General features: G+C 36.0%; 2 protein-coding genes across 3 annotated transcripts in view; one reads left to right on the forward strand and one right to left on the reverse strand.

Annotated features, from left to right (window-relative positions):
- The first annotated feature begins 772 nt into the window (after nt 1-772).
- LOC110701321 lies at nt 773-4,177 on the forward strand. The gene is made up of 2 exons (XM_021878962.1): nt 773-952; nt 3,704-4,177. Exons 1-2 carry the CDS (start codon nt 773-775, stop codon nt 4,175-4,177), a joined length of 654 nt encoding a protein of 217 aa, XP_021734654.1.
- Nucleotides 4,178-6,811: 2,634 nt separating this feature from the next.
- The window catches only part of LOC110700597 (exportin-7-like), a 38,509-nt gene continuing 28,459 nt past the window's right edge, over nt 6,812-16,861 (reverse strand). For both annotated transcript variants that reach the window (XM_021878159.1, XM_021878166.1), the window contains exons 25-29: nt 16,519-16,665; nt 16,088-16,216; nt 15,722-15,820; nt 7,796-7,834; nt 6,812-7,413 (exon numbers count right to left, since the gene is read on the reverse strand). In XM_021878159.1, the coding sequence (XP_021733851.1) occupies nt 7,276-7,413; nt 7,796-7,834; nt 15,722-15,820; nt 16,088-16,216; nt 16,519-16,665 (552 nt within the window). In that variant the 3' untranslated portion in view covers nt 6,812-7,275. The remainder of the gene's footprint in view (nt 7,414-7,795; nt 7,835-15,721; nt 15,821-16,087; nt 16,217-16,518; nt 16,666-16,861) is intronic.

Here is a 16,861-nt window from a genome sequence, read left to right on the forward strand (position 1 = left end):
CGTTTCTAATTTAGAGACGGATTTTCAATTCCGTTGCTAATTTAGCAACGGAATTTTTAATTTCGTCTCTAATTTAGAAACGGATTTTTAAATTCCGTCTCTAAATTAATATAGAGACGGATATTTTTATTCCGTCTCTAATTTAGAAACGGATAAAATTCCATCGCTAGAATTCCGTTTCTATATGGACATTTTTTTGTAGTGTACACCCTTACCTAATAGTGAGTTGGGGTTGTGAGTATGCGATTTAATTGACCATGAGACAATGTCTTGGCGAGTTAAGGTGATTAGAGATAATTTTAATGCTGCTGAACAAACACAAATTATGTCAATACCATTGTCGTATTGTAGTATGAAATATGGGATGTATTGGTGGCCAAATAAGAGTGGGGAGTACTCTGTGAAATCTGGATACTGGCTTGCAAAACAAGGTCCTGCTACTGTCCAAAGACAGCCACATGATGAGGCGTGGAGAATTATTTGGGGTCTTAAGGGACCCCCGAAGCTTGCCCATTTCTTATGGAGGGCCTGCAAGGGCTTTCTTGTTGTAAGGGAAAGGTTACATTATCGACATATGGTGGCTGATAAAATGTGCTCAATTTGTGGTTGCGGAGATGAGACAGTGATTCACGCCACTTTTGAATGCAGGGCTGCACGAGACATTTGGGCAGCGAGCAACTTCATCCAACTCACTACTCAAGCTCCTGTCACATGTTTCAGAGACAGATTTCTGTGACTGGCTTCACATTCCACAAGCGAGGAGCTGAGATCGATGGTAACTCTAGCTTGGGCTGCTTGGTGGTGTCGAAATAAGATCACGTTTGATAATGGAAGTCAATGTCCCATAAGTATTGCAACTAATCTGACAAAATCAGTCCATGATTATGTTGAATATGTTAATAAGGTGTTCCTGCGTGGTGGAGCTCAAAGGTCTTCATCAGCAAACTCGTGGGTGTAACACCCCAATAACTCTCTCTTTAAACCTGTGAATAACCTGAACAATTCTAAGAGAATTACTAGCGTGATACCGCCACATGTTCAAACGTTAAGGTTTTATCAGAAAATAGCAGCGGAAAAACTAAAACAAATATATATAGGTTTCAAAACCAATAACCAAAACCAAATTAAATTTTACAACTTGGAATCCTTAAGGCCCTTATTCAAAACTTAAACTAATAGAAATAGTATGAAAGTAAAGTTGAGTTTAAACAACTTTAAATGTAAATAGCAAATAAAATAAGAAAAGTAACCAACACTCCACTCAAGATCCCACCATCTAGAAACAGATGTTGCATGTGTAAGAACATGTGGTTAATCTGCTCCCCAATATTACAAGTGTAAAAATTGGATCGTCACAGGGTCATTGAAAGGCGAAGGCCATGACCAAAGAAAGACACACACAAAAGCACGCAATCAGCAAAGCTGAGTACATACAAGCTGCGAAATAAATTAAGAAATACCTAACATGCTACTAATAATCAAGCAGAAGCATCATTAAAATACAGACTCAACACGTGGCTCAATTATCAAATTTATTATGACCTCACTAGTTGATATTAACTAACTTATTTATTTATTCCATTGGATTTTAGCAATAGACAAGGTTGTCCAACCCATGTCCCATTTGGAACATCAATAAAAGAAAAACCCCATGCCTCCTTTCGGAAACATCAATAAACATTCAACGACCACGGGCGCGACTCCGTGACCGTAGTTAGTATGAGATCTCACCTAACTCCTAGTTTTGAAAAGTATTTGAAATAAGAGACTCTTAGATCAGAAGACCTCGAGAAAACTACATGGCTAATACCCCGTGTACCCCAACCCCTGATTGTCATTACTCCAGAAGTGCACCAATCCAAAGTTTTATTGCTCATCCATCTTACACTTTACGTAATTTACAGGTTTAGACTTGGTGATGACTCATATGCAAACAATACAATCAATCCAATATCAATTCAATCAAGTAAAACAACTTTCCAATTTCAATTCTTGATTTATTAGTGACAAGCAACATTTATTATTTATTCCTTTAACTGCCTAGGTGTATAAACACCTTGAATGCATAAGGCACCCAAAAACATTAACCTCGTCTTATAAGACTTGAATTCTTCCTTTACTCATCCTGCTTGCATAATCATGAATGAGTAATAAATTAATCTTTACACCAATCACATACTTTTGCCTCTAAGTGCACCTTGCATAATTAGAGCACAAATAATACTTGCAATATAAAATAGTGCACATCACATGAATTTCACAATGTATAACCAAACAATTTAACCCAGTCATCCCTATACATGATACTAAGTTTTCGATTCGTCCTTAAACATGCACCTAAACGCAAGGTTTCGTAACTTGTACGTACCTTGTGTAAACAATTCGGTTGGCCACTTTAAAACTAGAAATCACCTTCAATAAACTCCTCTCCTAAACCAAACAATAAAATCTCAATCAATACCTAATCAATCAAATTTACAGCAATACTAACTTACTTTAAAACTTTCAAAATCCAAATCAAACAACACTTTAAAACCTTCCCTTTAGTTAAAATTAAAGGCTTATATATAGTTCTTTAAATTTTCTTCATAAAAACCTTAAAATACACTCTTATACATGAAATTACAGCAAGTTTAAAGTTTAATAAAAATCTTAAAATTATTTAAAAACCCCTAATAATCTCCCTTTTTAATGGGTGATTAAACCCTCTTTATAAAACATCAAAAGTAATACTTAGAAACTATTTCCAGCACTTAAAACTTCAATAAAAACATATATTTATGCTTAATTAACTTTAAACATAATTAATTTTATCAATCAAACTCAAGGATAATATTTTAAGTATAAAAAAAACTTCGTTAAAATCAAAAACTGCCCGAAAATCATATTTAGAGGCTGAGTTTGGCCACTAGAGGGTGGTGCTCACTACTAAAGTAGTGAGTCATTCTTAAAACGTTGTTTCTACATGGAAAACTGTAATTTTTTTTTTTATCAAAATCTGATGAGTTCAAAACCCGACCGGGATTAAAACGGGATTAATATTAACGAACGAAAATCTAAAAATTAAAACACGAATTACATGTTCAAAATAATCTGAAATTAAGTTAAACTAATCATTAGTTACAATCACCAAAATTTCAAAACATCATTACTATAAAAGCCCTAAATCAATTGTTCATAAAAACCCTAAAATCATGATTTTCAATAATTAAAAACCCTAGGTTATAAAATTTGCAAAATCTGAAAATTATGACATTTATAAAATCTGAAATCATCAAATTTAATCATCAAAATACAATTTGATACTAATTAAATTAATTTCAAACAATAAAATCAAAACCCATAAATCAATAATTATAATTACACAAATTAATAAAACAAAGGAGAAAGAAAATAAGACTAACCTTTTTGTGTGGAAATTTTTTGGGGATTCATGGGGTATTTATAGGAGAGAACGTTGTAGGGTAAGTAGAAAGATTGGGTCTCATAAAATTAATGGGCCAAATGAATGAAATGGACTAAGCTTTAGTTGTATTGAAATAAATTATAGAATGAAGGTTCATAAAATAATTTGTCCCAAAATAATTTTTGACCCTAATTAATAATTTTAATATTTTGAAATTAAATTACGGAAAAATACAAAACAATATTACAAATAAAATTAAATTTCATTTATAACATATTAAAAATACGGGGATTACAGTGGGAATGTCCTAGCTTGGGTGTAGTTAAAGTGAATGTGGATGCACATGTAGGGAGCTCTACAGGTCTCAGGGTAGTCATCAGGGATGAGAATGGCATTATTCGAGCTCCTGCTGTACGGAAGGAGGCTGCTGGCTGGGCTCCAGATTTGGCAGAAGCTACGACTTGTAGATATGGTCTACAATTGGCTGCCAGACTTGGGTATTTTTCGATTGTGCTTGAGAGTGATGCAAAGAACGTTGTGCAAGGGGTCAAGATGAAGGCTATAGGATTTACTCCTTTCTCTCTTATTATCGATGATATTTGTAATCTTTCTAGTATCTTTGATGTTTGTTCTTTTTCTCATGTTAAGCATGCGAGTAATACTCTAGCCAATCATGTTGCAAGGTGGGATTCTAGAGGTTGTAACGAACTCGTTTGTTTAGGTCCTTTTCCCCAAAGCCTCTTAATTTTGGCGGAAATTGACCTCCTTTAATATATTTATCCACAGGTGGTTTACAACAAAAAAAAAAAAAACCACCAGCACCACCATCCCACCACCACCCAAAGCCAAACCCTAGAACCACCATGGCACCATCCCACCCAGAACTGAAACCACCGCTATGGAGATATATCGCACTCACCGGAACCCCACCCAGCCAACCCAACCCCAAAACCCCACTAACCCATTAACTCAACCATTCGAAAATCCACCAAACCCACCAAACCAAATCCTAGAAAACGGGTTGAATGGGCAAGGGAGTTCGACAGGGTGGAAACGGGGAACAGGGAGTTCGGTGGGGCCGGGATTGGGGGACGAACCAATTGCCCATTATGCAGCTGGAAACGGTGGACGGAGGAGATCGATGTGAGCAGAATTTGGGCATGGGGGTGGTCGGCGCACCGGAGCTGGGTTTAAGGGGGTTCGACAACGCGGCTAGAAATCGTGGTGGCTCGCTTGGGTTTTCGCGGGGAAAGGAGTGAGAAAGAGGGTTGGGGTGGTTTAGGGGGAGGGGGTAAGTCGCACGTCGGAGCTGGGTTTTCGTGGATGGCCGGAGCCGCGTGTCTTCCGGAGCCGCGTGTATGGGGTTGAGGTTGGCTTGGGTGGATGATGGTTTTTGAATATTAATTTTTTATTTTACTTTTTTTTATAAAAAAAGATTTATTTGATTTGATTTGATTTGATTTTTATTTTTTTGACCAATTACAGGCTACCACGTGTATGGTAACTTGGTATAACAAGTTAAATGACCGGTTGGGACCATTTATAGCGGGGTGGGTATAAAGGTGGGATTATTTAAAAATAATCCAAAGGTGAGATTATTTTTAGCGGACAACCTAGAGGTGGGATTATTCTGGGCAATTTTTCCTTTTATCATTGATCAATAATTAGAGTATTTATACAAAAACCTAAACTCATAAGATAAGAAATAATCTTGGAAAAAGTGAAAAGAATAATCCTACATTTGCTCCATCTGCTCAAAACAAGTCAATCTCTACGTATTATGTGAACGGGCCAACCTTTACCCCCTATTTTCTTAAAACAAGTCTTTGACCGATTTTATAATTTAGTAACCTGTTTTAGAAGGTGACTTGCCACGTGTCACCTATTAATTGGTTGTTAGCTTAAATAATTAAAAAAACCCCAAAAGAAAAAAGAAAAAAAAAATTAAAAAAGAACCACCTCCTTCCTCTTGACTCAGCCCCCACCACCACCATAGCTACCCCCTTTCCCGCCGGCCGACCCATCACCAACAATCAACAAAGCCGCACATCCACCGAGCCTTGACCAGTTGACCACAACCAACAAACCTGCATCCACCAGCGTTTCCAGTAGCCGCCCATCACCACGCAAGCTCCTTCCGCTCACAACAACAAGCCACCAACCCACCACCAGCAATCAACAAAGCCATACAGAATAACTCATCCAACTTACCCCAAGGACCGAAATCACCCCCAGCCCTTCCTCGCCGTACAAAACCACCTCGAAGCAAGCAATTTTAATTCTAGAATTTGGCCATGGTGAAGCGATCTAATTACACAGCCAAAGTTTATACCAAATCTCTCCATTTTTTCTTTTGGAAATCAAATTGAGTCTTTCTTTAAACTTTCAGGCACCTTCAACTTCAATTACTTTGTAAATCAAATTGACCATTGTGATTACTTTGGAAATCAAATTGAGTCTGATTTTGGGGTTGGGTGGGGTAGAGCTCTGGTCGACACGGTGGATTTCGGGGGGGGATAAATTACTTTGGATAAATATGGAGTGTTAGGTGGTGATGTGGTGGTTATGGTGAATGGTGCTGGTGATTATGGTGTTGAAGATGATTACAGAAAATTTTTTTTAAAAAAAAAAGTTAACCTGCTAATCAGGTAACTTGTAAAAGGGACCGTTTAAAGAAAATAAGGGGTAAAGGTTGGCCCGTTCCCAGAATATGCAAAGGTTGGCTTGTTTTGAGCAGATTGAGCAAAGATGAGATTATTCTTTTCAATTTTTCCAATAATTTTTCTAAAAGATATACTAGCATAACCCCTAAATCTTATATACTTATTTTCTCTAAACAATATTTCAATATAAAATAAACATAAATATATTATTCTCCTAATGATATCCACGGAAAATATATCACAAATATATTTTCCAATATCTCATGTTTCTAACATTAAATCTTAACTTTAATCATATAAATAATTAAAATCATAAGTTCTCTTTTCTAATATTTTTGGAAGAATTGAGGTTTAATTTTGTTCTAAAAATTAAAGTAAAATCTAATAGCTAAAAATGACCAGTGGAGGCTTTAAACTTCAAATTGAACCGAAATTGATTTTCAAGGTTTTTACCTAATCTATTTGTTTCGTGCTATACTTTTTTGTATATAGGGGTGAATGAACATTATTCGGATCAAATTTAATTTCAATCCAAATTTAATTACTAATTCAATTTGGATTATAAAGAAATCAGATGAAATTAGACCGTCAAATTCAAGCACTCCATATTTCACTCTACAACCATATGTTTGAGCATTCAATAGTAACAAATAAAAGCAAGCTACAAAGAATTGGAGAGAAGCGAGTTTCCAAATCATGTGCTCAGCTTAAATAACTCCTGCGAACAAATGAAAGAAAGGAAGGGATACAAGCAGATTCATCTTTTCATTATCGACAGTCAAAAGAATTGTGAAGTTCTTGTACAAAACAAATATGCAGAACTGTCGGACGTACAACTAGTACAATCCAGACATCCAACGCGTTCCATTTTACTAAACAAAAATGAACTTGACCTAAGATTTCCTGTTGCTCTGTAGCATTCTGGCATATGATTAAAGAACTTCATCCTAGCAGTTTGTAAGCATAAGACTAAGTGAACTAGAACCTATTATGTTAGTATACTAAAATTTAATGTCCAAATCGATCCTACTTTTACTGTGCTAACAAGACTATACAAAGAAAACACGATTCTCCTGCGCATTGATCTTGAGGTGAAATCAGCACCTCCCATCCAGGTACTCCAACATATCGAAGCATATATGAAAGACAAAATGATATGCTTAAATTATAATTTACGAGAAGAATTTCCTGTCCATAATAGTAGAGCTACTTCATACGGAAGTCATGCCTGAAAACAGTCAAGTTCCGGGTAAACTTGTCCCTGTTTTTTGAATCTAAACTTCGGGATACATCTGCCATTAATTTGTCAAAACAAAGCACAAGGCGCTGCTGTTGTTCCACTGGCTGCAAGTATCAAGAGGTTGAATCAGTTAAGTGAATTTCACATGTTTTGTATAAGAAGTTGGATATTAATTTCACTAATGATCCATAATCTTTAAAAGTCACCTTATAATGCAAGTGATGGAATCTATTAGTAATAGACCACAAACTATGCACTTAAAAAAATAAAATAAAATAAAATAAAAACCTCATGCATTCAAAAGAAGATTTAACTGTTCATGGGAACAAAGTTTGGGAAAACTAAAGCAACGATGACTTATTTGAATGAAAATTTAGACATAAACTAAAACTTTTTCTTGTAAGCAGAGTGCACCAGAAGTCTCTTGCTTGGTTTTTAACTGAAACAGAAAATAAGGATTGCAGAAAGAAGTAATTGAAAATATACCTGTGAGGCCAGTATTTGAGTTTTCAAATCCGTAAATATCTGCAAAGTCAATTAGGATAACAGATTAGTTAAATAGCCATTTGTTCCCTTTCCTGGTGAGGAAGGAGATCAATGATCTACTTCATTTCTAGGTTGGATCTATTTCCTACATTAAACCCCGTCCTCGGTTAGAAACGAACCTCATTTGACAAGAGAAAAAAGTGAATGGCAGGAAAAGGAGCATCCAAGAAAAAAAGAATTGATATAAAACAAGGATAATAGTGCAACAATATTATACGAAGTTTAAGACAAAATATTTATTTTAAGTTTGCCTAACCTAGACTTGATGATAATAAAATCCCAGCCAGTCAAATAACAAGTCAACTAAAAAAGGAAGGGGCAGTGCAGAGGGAAGCAAACTAGTTTTCAAAGATGAGCATCTGATTTCTAAAACCTCCATCTTTATGCTGATCTGATATATCACATCACAGTAAAAACACACTTCTGTTGAATATTTCCTTGAGCATTTAACCTCTAAATCTCTACCTTCATTCAACAATGCTCCAAAATATATTTAGCAATAACAATAGTCGTTTGCTTCACAACTCTGAAGATCCAACACATAAACTCAAATACTTAATAATACGAATGGCTGTGTGTCTCACAACTTTGAAGGTCCAATACATAAGCATATGCAGGGGATGAGCATAATGTGGCGCGGTATGAGGATACCATTAGTATCAACTCTTTCTATTTAGCATATATACTTGGTTCTCAACTTCTCCCACCACCTCGACACCTAGTTCTATTGAGTAGCCTTCCATTAGAATTTCTATTAATGTTGACAATATAGTATTGACATGGCTTTTTGACATACTCTGATCTCCTATAGCCTACTCTTTTTTGTTCGCCCTTCTCTTGTATATTCCCCTCTAATTTTTTTTCTTTCTTATTTTTTTTTCAAGTTCAAAAGTTACATCCTTAGTAGGGAAAGAACATCGATGGATTAAAAATAAGGAAGGATCGATCTATAAATGATTTTTCATTAGCTAATATTTCACTTGTATGTTGCTTTCTTACCTCTAAAACTGTTTGTAAAACCCATAAAAGTAGCACAAAAATTCCAGTTTTGTAATAGCACATTGTATGTCACACAAATCCACTAAATTACAAAAGGAATGGAAGGAGAGAGAGAGAGAGAGGAATAGATGATATGGCCTAGATACAAGCTAATATAGCTAAGCAATCATTTCATGATAGAGGAAGAGGTACAAATAGACTACACTCACAGGTTGCCTTAAAAGCAAAAGATCCATTACAGAAAGCAAAATCTGAATAGAAACAATGGATATGCTCCAAAAAGGGAATTGTAGGTCTGTAAAATAAAGCATCTCACTTAATAGGTAGGAGAGCACTCCAAGCTAGACCTTAATCACAAATGCTAAGTTTAATGTGAGTGAATAATAAAATACAGAATTAAATGATACAATGACACTCATGATAGTGTCTCCTATAAAGTCGAGCTGGAACAAAAACTAGACAAGCTCCTGCATAAAAACTTTTTTTTTAGTACCCATCAAAGTGTAAAATTATAGGTTTTGATACCTCCGTCCATGTTCTGTTAAATTTTCCGTTTGCGGAGCCCATTATCTAATAATTTAATAATTTAATTTACTAAAAAAACCTTTTAAAAAACAAAAAAAAAAAAAAAAAAAAAAAAAACCAACCAGTCACTGCCACCCCTCCCCGTCAGCCACCCTTCCCCCTCCCCGTCCCGGCTGCCGATGCCCATTCATTTTCCCGGCGCTGGCGAGCCTGCCTCCTCCCTTTCCCTCCTCCGGTCTGAGCCGCTAAACCGCCACACAACTGCCCTCCAAAACAACCACCGTTCGCTGAAAAACAACCCCCCTCCCCTGTTCGTTGGCCTCCTCCTCCTTCCCCCTGAAACAAACACCCTCCCCTTTACGCTGCCCCCCGAAACCCACATAAAACTACCCGAAAAACAAAACCTGTTTAGGGTTTTTAGGAGGGTTTTTAGGGGGTAATTTTGGTGGTGCTGGTGTGATGGAGCGGCGAATCGGAGGTGAATTAGGGAGTTTCGAGTGGTGGTGGTGGCGGCTGGAGTGTGTTCGGCGGCTTTGGTAATTGTGGGTCGTGTGTCTGGCCGCGGCGACATGCTGCTGTGGCTAGGCTTCGGGGTCGTCGGCACCTGATAATTGGTGTTTTGGTGGCTGGAAGGTGATTATTAGGGTTGCCGACAGCCGCACGGGGAGGGAGACGGGGGCTAAGGGTGGCTGGGAGGTTGCAGTTTTATGGCTAGGCCGACAAACGAAAAACATAACAAAACATGGACGGAGGTACCAAAACCTATAATTTTTCAATTTGACGGGTACCAAAATAAAAATAAATTTTAAAAGGGTGCGAAAATTCAATTAGGTTCATCTTTCACATACCAAAACTCAAAATTTCCTAAAAAATTTGAATTTTCTTATGTTCAAAATTTATGCACATCAAATTTTGGTCATTCTGTTAAAAAAATATGCACATATATATATATGAAGGTTCATGTAAGAACCCTTCTGGATATAAGAATCCAATCTTATATAAGAACCAATCTCAGCCCTTTATTAGTTTTAATCTAACCATCTAAAATGATCTTTTAGTAATGGCATTTCTGTAATTTTGAGGAGTTCAGGTTTAAAACATAGAAAAAAAATTTAAACAGAGAATAAAATTTAGAACATTGGAAAATTTTTAGAACATAAGCCAAAAAATTTTAGAACATAAGTTGAAAAATTAATTTATAGCACAGGAATAAATTTATAACATAAGCTGAAAAATAATTTAGAACATGATAAGTGGTTTACTTGACCATTTATTTTGTTGATTTAAACCCGGTTTTGCAATTTTTTCCCCTCTTTTTAGCCCGTTTTGAATGAAAATGTTGTATCTTGGCTTCGCCCCCTCTTTGCTTGTGTTTTTCCATGATTTGCAGGTATTATGACTTCCTTTGGCAAACAATCAAAGCTTGGAAGTCTTGAAATCAGAGAAAGGAGAGCCCGCTCCAAGCGGAGCGGGTGTGCACCACTCTAGGAGGAGCAGGCGCTCCTTCATCATAGACAACATTCTGCCCAATTCCAACCCTGTGAGGAGCGGGCGAGCGCCCAAGCTTGAGCGGGCGCTACAAGCTGCCCCAAGTCATTCTGCCTCAAGATGAAGCGGGAGGAGCGGGCATGCACCCTCCTTGGAACGACCGCTCCTCCCCTTGAAGATTGAATCAGCCATGTGCTGAAGAACAAGGGAGCGGGCGCACACACTATCAGCCGCTCCTCCCGCTCCTCCCTGCCTCATTCTATCGATGATAGGAGCGGGCATGCAGCTTGGTAGGAGCGCCCGCTCCAGGGCTAGGAGCGCATGCTCCTCACTGGAAATCCGTTTTATTTTGACGGATTAACCTATGTAAATCGGGGAGTATAAATACTTCCCCTTTAGTTCATTTGAGAGTTGGACAACAGTAGTATAGTTTTAAGCAACTCCTCTTAGTTTGAAATAATCCATTTTGGTAATTTAGTTTAGTTTTCATCAAATTAATCATTGTAATAGTGAGTTTCAAGGATTCTCAAGATTTGGCACTTTGTATTCAGCATTTTGAAACTTCAAATAGTAATTTCTTCCACCTTCATCTACTTAATTTCTGGTTTTATTTGGTTTTTACATGTTACTCGAATCCCTTTAGTTCTTGATAATTTGTTGTTAGATGAGTGTTTATTTAATTGTTAATCACTTTTCCCCAATTATTAAAGCAATTAGAACCCTAACCTTTGTTTGCATGTCACTTAAAATGAGTTGTGAGTAGTCCTCTTTGCTAGGGGTTGGGTGAAACTCAACATATTGGTTAGTTATGTGAATGTGGGAGGGTTATTGACATTTGTATTGCAATTAAATTGATTGTCTGAGATTGCTTGTTAGTTCTTCATGATAGGATTAGCTACCCATGACTTAGGAGCTTGATAGCATGATATGCTTAGTTTGACATGGAAATGTGAATTGAGTTTGTCATTACTTATTGCAATTTGATCATGTATCTTCTATTGCCAAACTAATGAGGAATCTAAGTTTGGTAGTGTGAGTTTTTTTTCTCATTGCATGAGGTTGATCTTACATATAGTCCTTGCTATATCTTGTGTATTTTACTCCCCGTTTGCCTAATTGCCTTAGTTGAGTGGATCTCATTCCCTAGTGCCTTTAATCCATCGATTCAGAACCATAGTTTGTTTGTCTATGTGACGAACCCCCAATTCACCAAAGACTTCGAATTAGCTTAAGTGTTAAAATCTTTAGCAACCATATCCCGTTCCTTATGGACTGAATTCTTACTTATCATTATGCTTGGTTTGTAGGATGTTTGTTTATAAGTGTGTTTGATTGAGTGTGGAATGTGCGACCGTTCTAATGCCCATCAGAACATTAGGAAAAAATTTAGAACATAAGCTGAAAAAATAATTTAGAACATAGGAACACATTTAGAACATAAGTTGAAAAAATAATTTAGAACATAGGAACACATTTAGAACATAAGCTTAAAAAAAATTTAGAACATACGGAGTAAAAAATAATTTGGAACATAAGTTGAAAAAATTTAGATTATAGGAAAAACTTTAGAACATAAGCCGAAAAAAATTTAGAATATAGGGAGTAGGAGAAGATCTACCCATTGGGGTGGTGAAGATCTACCCATGGACAATGATGACCGAAAGTTCGCGGTTATGGTGGTGGTCGAACCACCAATTTCAAACGAATTTAATTTAGGTGATATGGGTCGGTGGGTATTTCGATGAGGGCTGGTGTCGGTGGTGGGTAATTTTTAAGGATGCAAGGTGATTTTTGGGTTGGCTAAGGGTAAGTGGTGTGAGTTAGTGTGGGAGCGTTACGGGGTGGTTGTGTGGTGGTTCGGGGTTTGGTTTTAGGTTTTGTGAGGTATGGTTGCAGCGGGGTTGGTTTCGGGTTTGTGTGTGGTGGCTACGGGATGAGTTTTAGGTTTTGGGTTTGAGCGCTAGTGGATATGTGGTGGTTGGGCGGTGCCCGTGAGGCTAGTGTTGGTGGCTGACACTGGGCGGTGCGTCGAGGTGGTGATGCGTGTGGCTGGTGTTATGGAAGGTGGTAAATTCATTATTAATTCATCCCCAATTTCTCTCTCCTTCCTTAATCACATGTCCCTCCCTTTTCTTAATCTCCATTTCTCATTTTTTGCCTAGGAGTCCGTGTCGACTCCAAAGTTGCAAAAAACTTGAAACGAAGGTAGTAAATCATATAAAAAAAGGAGGTTTTCTAAGCTCTGCCCCCCAAGTTATTGAATTTCTAAGTTGTACCCATGCTTTTTCAAAATTATAAGTTGTGCCCTCCACCTCACAATATTTTATCATCAATATCCCTTAACGAACTTTAAGTGGCGTTTTTAATTTGACACGTGTCCTGTTCTAATTGGTCTAACACTTTTAAAAAAAAAATTAAAAAATCAGAAAATAAAATAATTAATACTTAATTAAGAATTAATTAGAAAAACAACCAGCCACCCCTCCCACCACAACAACCCCGCCCATCAGCCCACATCATTGCTGCCGCCGACAACTGTCCACCCTCGCCCAGATAGCCAACGAGCCCCCGACCTTTCCCCCTCACCCTCCTTTCCTTGACACTCCACGAACACAACCACGTGACGCATCATTCCTCCGTTTAGCAACCACGAAACAGCCAACAATTTTTTTCCCCCACCTCGAAACGACCCTCTCTCGCCGTTTCGGGGTGTGGGAAAGGGAGTTAGGGGTTGTTTCAGGTGGGGGAAGGAAGGAGCAGCGTTGTTGGGTGGTTGGGGTTTCGAGAAAGAAGGTAGATGCGGTGGGTGTTAGGGGAAAGGGAGGGTGTCGGGTAAGTCAGATGGGGAGGTAAAGTACCGGCCGGCCGATTTAGGTGGTTAAGGTGGAGTGCCAGCTGGTTTTCCAGCAAGTTTAGGGGAGGGGTTAGGGTTTGGCGGTGGGAGGAAGGTGTCTAGGGAATCATGGCTTTTTTTAATGTTTTTATTTTTATGTTATTATTTTTTTTTAATTAAACAATTTTAGTAACGCCACTTAACATTCTCTAACGTTCGTTAACTTTTGTGGCTGTCAAAGGTTATTGTTGTAATCCTTACAAAAAAAAAAATCACAATGCTCTTAAAAGTTTGTGAAATCCTTACAAAAAAATAAATCTAAATCTTAGAAAATGTTTGATGCATTGCATCAATATTTTAATAAACTTTACATGGATAATTTATTCGAAATCAAATTTTTGCAAAAGAAGGTCAAATTTTCTCCGATTAATTTTTAATCAAAAATGATTTGGTTACACCCCCTGTTTTGTAATAATTGCAACATTAGGGAAGGCACAAATGTTAAAGAGAATTATAGGGTGGAGACCAAAGGGGGAATTTAATTGTATAAAGTACAATTAGTGGGGATACAGTTAATTGTAAATAGGAGAGAAATAATTAAAAAAAAAAAAAAAAAGAAGTGTAAGTGGGGAAACTAAAAGAGACAATATTAAAATATTTGTGGGTCCTTACCAAATAAATAAGTGTTGCAATTATTATGGAATTGAAGGAAAAGGAAAGTGTTGCAATTATTACGAAACGAAGGGAGTGTTTAAATGGACTACAAGTAAATTTATCCGGATAACATTCATCGGAAATTCACTTATATATGGGATTGATGCTACTAAAATAAATTTGTCTTAAAAATTTAAGTAAATAAATTTTTTGATTAAAATTAAAAATTAAATAATTGAACATGTTTAAGTAAATAAAATAAAAGTAGTTTTCATAATGCTTGATATACTACTAAAATAAAGATCGCTATCACGTTGGAGATTGTTTCCAAACAATAATTATACATGATCTATTTTTATTAACCTCAATTATTATGACCAATTATTTTAAAAAACGAAATAAATTAAAATAAGTGGCGACTACATATAAAAATTTCACATATTAAAATATCAAATCATGAATTACTGAACCCAACTCAATTTTAATCGATTCAAATTACACATACAAGTATCACCTCCACAAACTTAGAGGATTGTTATTTTAATTAGCAATTTTTAATTAGATTATACTTATAATGTTAATTTCATTTTCTTGGTTTAATATAATTTAATTAGGTAATTCTACTTAAGTACCCATGTCGAATATGATAACTTAGCAGGTACCCATGTAGCATGAGATAGGCTAACACAAGGGCTACTTAGGCACGCCACGAAAATAATCCAATATGACTACATAATGTGGGACATGGATCAAGCTTAGGCATCATTTAAAAGAATCAAGTCCAATTTTAGGCCCCGTTCACTTCACCTTATTTTTGCTGAATTGAAATTATTTTTACTAAACTAAAATTTATTTTTGCTAAACTTAATTAATTTTTAATGAACTAAAATCAAAACTGAAATTAATTTTGCTGAACTGAAATTATTTTTACTCAATCTCTATTATATTTCTTCTTTACAATTATTGATTTTTATTGACATAGGCAAAAACATTGAAATTCAATCCCGATTCATCCAACACTCATTTTGAACATTGATGCTACTAATTTAACTTAATTTTTAAAACCAAATTCCTAATTTAACTTAATTTTTAAAACCAAATTCCAAACCTAAATATCAAATGTCTTGATTTCTGCACAATGGCATCATATTAAGCATCACTGCATCTTTATTGAAAATAAATAAATTGCATCACAAAGCTACTTTTAGCCAGATACTATGTACTATCAACAGCATGAAATCAGTCTAATTCATACAGTGTTATCCCAGGCATGCATAGTTTTTTCCGTAATGATACAAATACAAAGCTACTTAAACTCTGTATAGGCCGAACAAAAGAAGCATATAAAAAGCATAAAAAGCTAGTACCTGCTCGCTTATCAAAATCAGACTCAGAATTGGCCTACTCAAGCTCCATTGATTGGGACAGTCCTCAAATAAAACAAGCTCAAATAAGGTCTTCAAAATCTGTCAGAAGCAAAAGTAGATTATTACCACAATAGAACACTAAAGCCATCCAAAATAAAATTATGTGCCCCTCCCAGCCATTCTCTCCAACTTTAATAGAACTGAATCAATAGTGTGCAAGACTGCAAACATGTTGCAACCTCATACAAATAGGTGTTTAAGTGTCATAGTCGGCTATATAGCTATGTATAAGGAAAAAGAACTTATTTAAAAAATTAAAAAATAAAAATATCCTCTTCATGATTATTTGAGGATATAAAATCTTACTTCTGGGAACAATGTGGGGCATTCTGCAATATGTCGTGCAAGACTTATTGCAGCTGGTGAAGAAGGTGCATCCCCCATAGTAATGTTGTTGAAATAAAAAGCTGCCAAATTATCAATTGCTGATGCACACTGAGAAGAGCATTGATAAACGTCAAACTAAAATATGATATATGTGAAGAAAACAGCAATCCTTTACATATATTCACTCCACCTAACAAGATTTTCTTTTGAGGATATAACAGTTCACACTGGATTAAACAATGAGTGAAATAATCTAGGGCCATACAAACTAAACAAAAATAATAATAATAATAATAATAATAATAATAATAATAATAATAATAATAATAATAAAAAAAAAAAAAAAAAAGCTGTATGTAATAATTTTAAGAAACGTTGGCTACTGGGATGGCAGGGCAGCTGTAACGCACCTGTGTTGAGATGCCAGTATCTAAACCTTTAAGACCAGATTCAAGGGATCCCATAATGCGCATAAAAGTGCTTGTATCCAGATTCAGTACAAAAGCAATATGACTGCTAAACAAAACCTCCAGAAAGGCAAAATATGCCCTTGTTAACTGCCAACAAAGATAAATGAACTCACATCAAACTTTTTTATGTGTAAATACTAAATGATAAAGTTAATATTTACTAGCATATTTAATGAGCATAGAATAAGAAAGTCCCTTCAAGATTCAACCATAGTAAAAGCAATATCATTTTCTAAATCTGAAATTATTAAAACAGCAGTCAACTATGTCCAGTAATATAGAC

Source organism: Chenopodium quinoa, unplaced genomic scaffold, assembly GCF_001683475.1.
Source record: "Chenopodium quinoa cultivar QQ74 unplaced genomic scaffold, ASM168347v1, whole genome shotgun sequence".
NCBI classification, from domain to species: domain Eukaryota; kingdom Viridiplantae; phylum Streptophyta; class Magnoliopsida; order Caryophyllales; family Amaranthaceae; genus Chenopodium; species Chenopodium quinoa.

What these genes read in the sequence shown, in the direction of transcription:
- LOC110701321 (XM_021878962.1), top strand. Translation starts at nt 773, where the DNA reads ATGGTAACTCTAGCTTGGGCTGCTTGGTGGTGTCGAAATAAGATCACG. An exon ending in CTTCATCAGCAAACTCGTGG is followed by an intron (nt 953 to 3,703) that starts GTGTAACACCCC and finishes CGGGGATTACAG; the next exon opens with TGGGAATGTCCTAGCTTGGG.